This window comes from Cryptomeria japonica, chromosome 4 (assembly GCF_030272615.1).
Source record: "Cryptomeria japonica chromosome 4, Sugi_1.0, whole genome shotgun sequence".
Lineage (NCBI taxonomy): Eukaryota > Viridiplantae > Streptophyta > Pinopsida > Cupressales > Cupressaceae > Cryptomeria > Cryptomeria japonica.
In genome coordinates, this window is record NC_081408.1 from 166,075,010 (window position 1) to 166,083,834 (window position 8,825).

Below are 8,825 nucleotides of genomic sequence, written 5' to 3' on the forward strand. Positions count from 1 at the left end.
ACATTAGAGGCTAATGAGAAATCTTCAAAGCTAATGACAAACACTTTTGGCACAAGTTTTTTAAACATATTTAAAATTTATACATCTTAATTACACATTGAAAATAATATAAACTACTATTGGCATTAGACATGTTGCACCTTACCCAAGTGCAAGCACTAGTATTAGCTATTCCATGAATTTACCTTGCATGAGATTATTTTATTATAATATGGCAGTTATTATTACATTGTGCCAATTTAGATTAATATATCAAAAATATATTATAAATTAAATTTCATGATATAGTAACAACTCATTGACATAATGGGAGGTGAGGTGGGAGCGAGGGTTTCAGGAGATTCTAATGGCTGGGATGATGAAGTAGACGATGACGATGATGGTTGGATCTTTCCCCTCGGGATGTACACTTGGATTTTGGGCTATGCTCTGTGGTCTAGCCGCTTTGCGATTGGAGTGTTTGGATGGGGGCACCTCGATCTTGGACTCAGGAGGATGTCATTGGTGAAGGGGTTGCCAAAGTTTCAGATGGGGTTGTGGGTTCTGGGGGATGTGCTGAGGTCTTCCCCTTTCCCTTTCTTTGCTTCATTTCTCCCATCGCTGGCAGGGGCTCTCTTGCATGTCTCCCTTCTTTGTTCAGGGTGGTTGTTCTTTCCTTAGTTAGGGCTTCTTTTGGTTGCTCTCCTTTTGTGGAGACACCCTTTTTCGGCCTGATTTTCTTCCATACGAATGGTTTGGTTCATGGGTAGAATGGGTGGGCTATGTTCTAGTTTCTTTTGCTGCTTCTACCATCATTTTGGGAGATGTTGTCGACCCGGTTGTGTGGCCATATTGTTTGGAAGGAGGTCTCTATTTTTTGAGGATTCTAGGCCTAATGTTATTTGCAGGGGATGGTTACCTTTTCTCTGATATGGGTTATCCTCCTTATCTTTCTCTTTTTGGAGTCCTTCATTGTGGCCCCCTGCGTGTTGTTTAGCAGTTTTGAATATTTCTATCCCTTTCGGCCCTTGGGTTTGCTTCTCCTTTTTTCTTTGGTTTTTTCCTTAACATCTCTAGTTTTCTCTATCTTTTCCTATAGAGGTGGCAGTATCTTCTTTAGAGGTGAAGATGGATGGTTTTGGAGATGACCTATCTTGTATTGACGTGAAGGTGGATGTTGTGGTTGAGACTAGGAAATATTATTGGGAAGTTGATGATGTGCTATCTCTTGATTGTTTGGGAATGAAGACTGGTATTCATGATAATTTCCTTCCTTATTCTTCTATTGAGGTGGAGAGTATGGAGGGTATGATTTTCATAGTGCTATTCTTCCTCAAGTTTAAGGTTAAGGGAGTCTTGTTAAAACCCTGTGTCCCAAATTGCATTTTCAGGAATGGATTTTGTTTTCTAGATCTTAAAAGGTTGTGCAAGCCTTGCAAAACCCACTCTTGAGGTTGAGGGAGCCTAGAAAAACCCTATTTTTTTTGTTTCTTGTAAGGACTGGTTGGATGCTAGCAATTTTCAAGGTCCCAATTTGATGAGTGTTTGTTTTTTGTTAGGTTTAGTCTTTGTGGCTTTTTGTGGCCCAGAGTTTCTGTTACAAGTAATGGGAGCCTGGGAAAACCCTTCTTGTTGGCTGAGGATGCCTGATAAAACCCCCATTCTTGGTTTATTGAGGTCTATTGTTTGCTGAATTAAACCCTCTGCTTGGGCTAGCCTGTTTTGTAATGTTTCACTTTTGAAGTTTGGCTAGTGTTTGATTGGTTGTGGCTGCTTTGTATTGTTGTTTATGCTTTGTGCAGTCTTTGAGTTTGGGGTTCTAGATGCTCGTAAGACCAAAAGGTTTTAGGTCCTTTCTGAAACCCATTGTTTGCTGTCAGGTAGTCTAGTCCATTAATCGATGGCAATTATTTGATTGTAAGGATTTTGAGGCCCCTTCAAAACCTATTTTATCCTAATAAAAATAACTTCATTGACATAATATTTATGATCAAATGAAAAAATTATTTAATTGGATGATATTATTATAAATCAACATAAACAAATGTTAACTTCAACTTATCTTCCTTTCACATCCCAAATGAGACTTTCATTAATTTATTTTCAAGTATAATAATATCTTTAAATACATGCATACATAATGGTACTATTGAGATAATCTCGCATATTGTATTCTTGAAAACAATTATTATTTAAAATAAAATAAATTAACAATTCTACTTTATAAAATAATCGAATAGATTCAATTATCCCCAATTTTTGTTTCTAACAATCTTCTATATATGATGATAGATTTTACATATAAGCATCTTTCTAAGCCATTCTCTACATATTTTATTATTTTAATTTTAAATATTAGTCAATGGTGAACAAAATCGCTTATGATTTATTATTTTATGTGTGAGAGAGTGTTAAAGTAGTAAACGAGATGGATTATTTTATTTATATGTATGTATGTATTTATAGTTTACCATTTTCACATATATGTAAAATATATTATGAAGAAAAGTTAGTAGGGATAAATCAGTCTAAGGAATTCAATATATTGAATCTATTGAATTATTATAAAATATAATTTATGAACATTGATAATTTTTTTGATTTTTTAGATAACAATGCCCTTTATGAATATCTTATATTTATGTAATTTTATGCTTTTTTAATTTTATCTCTCTTAGATATAGTTTAATATATCTAATAATTTCATAAAGAAGAATTGTATTTCAATAAACTCTAATATATTACAATGATGTTATGAAAATAATGATATTTATGTAACATCATTTTTTTTAATAGAAGTGCAGGTAATATAACCTAAACTTGAGTAATACACCACATTAATTGTTATTAAAATATGTCTTGACTTGAACATACTAAAAAAATAGCATAATTAATTAAATAATTTAATATAATATTATAATACTACCTTATTGTAATCTTATAATATAACCTTATTTCTACCTTTTAAATTATAGTCATAGATCCTTTAGAAAATTACAAAAGGGTGCACTTCCTTATAAAAAAATTATATAATTGATGAGGTTACACTAAAGATTATGGAATCACAAAAAAAGTCATTTCATTTTAGAGAATTACATAAACATATATATTCTTTTATCTATGTTACTATTGCAAACCTTCATATATTATTTTAGCTCTTAATTACAATCAGTACAAATACTACACGAGAATAATTAGAATCTTTTCTTCAAAAATAATAGTCCTTATTTTTTAGTTAAAATTTTTTATCAACTTAAACAAATGCAATTGTGGTAGAATTAAAAATTACCACACTAACTTAAACTTCCATAAATTTAAGAGTTTATGCTTTGAAGCTTAAACTACATTACACAATTCATAGAACTAAACACTTTAAAATTATCCCTTTTTTTTTTTTTTTTTTTAAAAACCCTCCATGAAACCACACCCTAAAACCCTTTGGAAAAGAAATCACACCTTTCAAAAAAGTACAATAAAAATAATCAATGAATTGTGATATGCATGATCACAAACCAGCTACATCTACGTCACCATCCATTTTTGCTTCCCCTACATGTTTGCTCTGTGTCCTTCACTTTCCCCCATAAAACAGCATACAATCCTATTACTATCACCATTGCTTCCAGTACACTGCATTTAATAAAATTTAATTAAAACTTCATGTTATTTTATTATCATCGTATTATTCAAATATAAATTTTTTTTTTTAAATAACAAGCCTGCCCAAATAGATTCTTTGATGAAGAATAAACGAGTCCATGATCGCTGTAGTTATCGTACCCGTTGGAAAGAACGCAGTAACAAATACAGGCCCCTTTATCTTCATGCACAATCCTTGAAGATAATATGCACCCCCCGTAATTATCACTCCCTGAATTCATTAAAAACATCACATTCTTCTAATTAATTCGTGGGTATCGCAACAATTCTATACAAAATAGGTGGCCCGATCTAATGATCAAGTCTGTTTCTTACATAAGAGGTTGTTCAACTTACAGAATACACAGCTGTAAGAAGTTTCATATTGAATCTAATTGCCCAGGCAGATGGACGTCGTTCAACAGCCAAGGTGACAATAGTTGACTGTAACAATCCCATCAAGCATACTAGGGTAGTAAGGGAAAGAGGTGCGGGATACTTCTTGAGAACCCAAGCCTGAATTCACCAATGAAATAGATTGAATTAAATTAGAACAAGAAGACATCATAAATATATGATATATGATATATTTGTTGTATATATTTAAAATGAGGAGTAGCGTTAGTTACCTGAAAAACAAACAAGGAAGCCCAACAAAGGTTCGATGTAAATAAACAAAGACAACCTTTCACAATATCATTAATACTGTCATTCTTCAAATGGTCATGTGAAGGCCAAGGCATGGGAACAATAGGTCCTTTGTAAAAGGACGTCAACATTACTCCACTCCCACTATCTTTGATTGACTGGGTATCTCTCCAATTCTTATCTTCACCATTCTATGTGATGCAGCATATTTCAATTTTAAGATTTCAAAAACATAATATACAATAGTAATGCAATAGTATTAATAAAATTACCTGAAGATAAAAGCAATCACAAAAGTAGTAACAGGAACCAGGTTAATCATTACGCTTCCGAATGTGGGAGATGTAAATTTCAAACCCACGTAATAGAAATTATTACTGAGTGGCCTGCCAATATCATATACTCTTCCATTAGAAGCCTTGTTAATTATGATAAAACAGATAAGGGCAAGTAAATGAAATAAACCTGCATATTTACCCCAATAGACTAAGAGCAAAAATCTGACAAAATATTGGAAAGGTCATTTTGGTTCGCGAATTCCTGCAATTCAATTCGGACAAGCTATAAATCAATTAAATGTAGCTGAAAAGCAAATAAAAAATCCTTTACTTTAAAAACATTGGTTTATTTAAACAAATATATACCTTTCAAGAAAAAAGGCGAAAGGAGCAAAAACTATTGTGGCAACCATGGTCCTGTACACGGCCAAAACAAAATGACTCAAAAGAATCGAATGCTAAGCGTGAAGGGTGAAACAAAAAGGAATCCAATGCTGAGCGTGAAGGGAAAGGGATTCTTGACAATAAAAATCTTGGTTGTGACTGTGACTCTGATGCTCATACTCTCGTAAGGTAGAAGGATGCGCGTGAGGACCCCTATAAACTTGCAGAAAAAGCTTGCCATGGGATGGGGATGGGTACAAAGACTTGCCACTACAAATAAGGCTACCCATCAATCTTATGCTGATGCTGAATTGAACTTTGAAGACAACACAACTACAAGGATTTTTATCACCCAGTGGTTAGACTAAGGACTCTCCTACACAAAATGATTCTATCAAGGGACTTAGCCATCATCACTACAAAGGCTTTATGAAGGCATTAAGCTCAATACAAATGCAACATTATTAGGATAAAATATATTGTAATAAAAATAAAGGTCTTTAATTTAAGTATTAAGTTTTAGGGAGATGTTTATAATATTTTTATTGTGACACAAGATTGGAATTCAAATAGGAATATAAAACATGTTTGATTTTGAGGTTATAATTAACCCTCATTTCAATTAAAGAGGTACTCCCATCTAGTTGAAATGAAGATTGAATAATTGTGTATAATCATACTGTATCCAAAAGGGTTACATGTAGATTGCAATGAAAAAGACATCTAGACAAGACAAACCTAATACGTTCAAGACCATTTATTATTAAGTGGATTCTAGAAAATCAATGCCAACCACCCAAGAAGGGTGTCAAGATAAAAATCAACTTACAAAGCATCATTACAAATCAAGGCCATACCACCAGTGTCAAGTGAAAAAGATCAAGCAAACAAGAAAAACACCATGATGGGTCCATATACATGCATCAAACCTAATAACTCTAAACCCATGTCTCTATCGAGATGGATAAGAAACCCTCTCAATTAGACAAAAAATCCAACATGAAGATGATGTGTACAAGTCAATGAAAGACTCAAAAGACCTAACACAAGATACTAAAAAAAGGCCCCCTTATTTTGCCCAAAGAAAATATGGTATTTTGTGCAAGCAACAACGTGATGCATCTATTCTTTTCAAATTATTACTCATATAGAATTCAAATTCAAAAGGGAGTTTCCTAACATGCTTACAAGATTATTATATTATTGTTCTTAAGCTTTTAGTAGATCTAGGGCATTAAGTTGTGTACTTTCTTCTACTAGTTGTATGTGTTTACCTATTTTTTTCTAGTAGTTTTATAGCATATTTCATAGCAAGTACCCCAAGTTAATTTAAGTAGATTTTGTTACTTCTTTAATGCATTAAATATAAATGTATGATAATGAATTACTCATTTAATGTTATATAATGAGAAAGAATATGTGAATCCTTGATGTTTTTTAATTAAATACTAATAAAGGCCTCTAAATACTATCATAACATCATCTTTCATAAAAATTACTTAGCCTAGAGAAAGAAAATATAAGGGAATTATTGGCCAATTTTTAATTTTCAATTTTTAAATGAAAAGGATGAGGTCTACAACCACAATATGAAACCTACGACAACATGAACACCATTGAGTGAATAGAGTTTTAGATTGAAATAAAATAACAAGTATATGGAGGTAGATGCATGAATTAATGTCACAAGTGTGCAAGGCTAAGGTGAATTTATTTGTGTATGTGTGTCTAAGGATAAGGTGGAGGTTAAATATGTGGGGATGTATGTATATAGGGATGGGTAAAGATATGATAAATGAGACCAAATCGATATAATATTATGCTTTTAATTATCAATATGTACATCTACACCAAGATATTTCAACAAAAATAGGCAAAAAATGGTAAGAGACATGGCCACATAAATTTAACCATCACATTTTGGAAGATCATTTATGTATATATATCCTAAAATAATAATTCACATCAAAGTATTTAGGACTCATTAAAAAATTTATAATCTAAAAATTAAAAATGAAACAATACAAAAGGGATTATACATAAATTAATGGACCTTGAAAGGTTTCATTATGTCATTTACTATGTGCTATTCATAAGAACCTACAAAATAGAGAAAGGAGTATAATGAACATTTTTTGTCTTACAAGTGAAAATTAGGTACAAATAAGGTTCTCTCCAACTATTTATTAAATACGAGTAGAACAAATCAGATAATATCAGGAAAATTTCCCATATTTGAAAGTTAATTAATGGTATATTTACTATTGTAGGCTTTGTGAGATTAAAAACTGCAACAATCATTTATATGTTTTAAGATAATTTTAGTGGTGAATCTTTGTCGATTTATGAATACTTTGTATCAACTAAATCAAAGTTAGCTATGTTGAACACACCTGCATATTGAGACGGGGATGTGAATCAACATCCTTCAACACAATTCACATTGAAAAACCTTGAACAAATGAACAACAATGAAAGATAAAGCAATAAACACAAATGCACATGAGAACACTATACTTATGTAGAAAACCATAATAAGGGAAAAAACACAATGAGATATCTTACAATATATGAATAAGCATGACAATATTTTTTAGGGCTCAATGTCTAAGGAAGCACATTTTTTCTAGAATGTCTTGTTGCAAAGAGATTCACTATCTCAGAGAAGGATAGAAGAACTTGCTGAGGAGATTCACTATCTTAGAGAAGGATACATGATAAAATGAATTGAAAAGAATAAGCCTTGAAAAAATAGCTTCCAACAATCTCCTTAGAATGTAATTGTCATTAACTCACTATCTTAAGAAACCATTAAGCAATCTAGCTTCAATTCTTCAAACACACACATTTTCTACTTTAACTTCACACCTTCCACACTCAACATACTTGAAACTGATTTGATCTTCTATATATATCCTCCTTAAATAAAAAATTATAAAATTAGGTTGTCTAGAATAGGAGACAAGCAATGACCCCAACAAGTCGGCCTTACAAACATATTGTGATGAAAATAGTCCAATCGAAAAGATAGAGAGTACGTAAAACAAATTATTACATCTTTCTATGTAGACCCAAACAAATGTACAACACACATCCTCCCAAGTCAAAAACAAGGTAGCATGTAGAGAAACATGTAGTACTCTATCAGTTTTCCTAAAAAAACATTTCAAACAAATTTACATAATGTGGACCACCATGAAACATATTAGAGCCCAAAAAAAACTCATAACAACTTCCAATACTGACACAGACCTCCAAACTCATAGTGCAAGGAACAAAATAGACATTATCGACCAAATAACCATAAATCACCTTAAGAACCAACACCGGATAATATGAAACACCAAAAAGATAAACCATTGTCATGTGCACCACATAGAAAAAATCCTAGAACATCCAACAACATATTCGTAGACTTCTTTCATACTCTCAAGCCATCACAAGTTGATGCAACCAAATAGACATAGACCTTTCTGTACCCAAATAGCCAGAAAACATAGTCATGAGATAAAACATTGTCAAACATACTTGTGTTAAATCTCATCATCTAAAATTTGAATTGAGACACTATACATAAAATATAAGCGCATCCACCAAGCTACAATAGCAAAAAGAATATTTTCAAGAAATGAAAAGTGTTCGGACCATTCATAATAAGCAACCAAATTACCAAAATACTGCACTTACCAAACAACATCTACTACAACACCAGATACAATAGAAATGTAATGTCCATAGAAGATACAATCTAACTCCCAAAACCACAAGAGCATATCATCAAGCATATAATTTATCCCATTAATCTAGGAGGAAAAAATATACCTTATTTATCCCCCTCAATAGACGCATTATATTATGTACCTAACTAGAAAAGGAGCATCAATATCCCCTATATTC

At 32.1% G+C, this 8,825-nt stretch overlaps 1 protein-coding gene across 1 annotated transcript; it reads right to left on the minus strand.

The window, feature by feature from the left end:
- Positions 1-3,528: 3,528 nt before the first annotated feature.
- LOC131049000 (WAT1-related protein At5g07050) lies at positions 3,529-5,208 on the minus strand. Its single transcript, XM_059218972.1, is given in 8 exon segments — positions 3,529-3,609; positions 3,695-3,850; positions 3,976-4,134; positions 4,248-4,409; positions 4,412-4,457; positions 4,539-4,652; positions 4,744-4,806; positions 4,911-5,208. Coding segments are annotated over 8 exon segments (828 nt in total). The 5' UTR covers positions 4,958-5,208.
- Between the last annotated feature and the right edge of the window lie 3,617 nt (positions 5,209-8,825).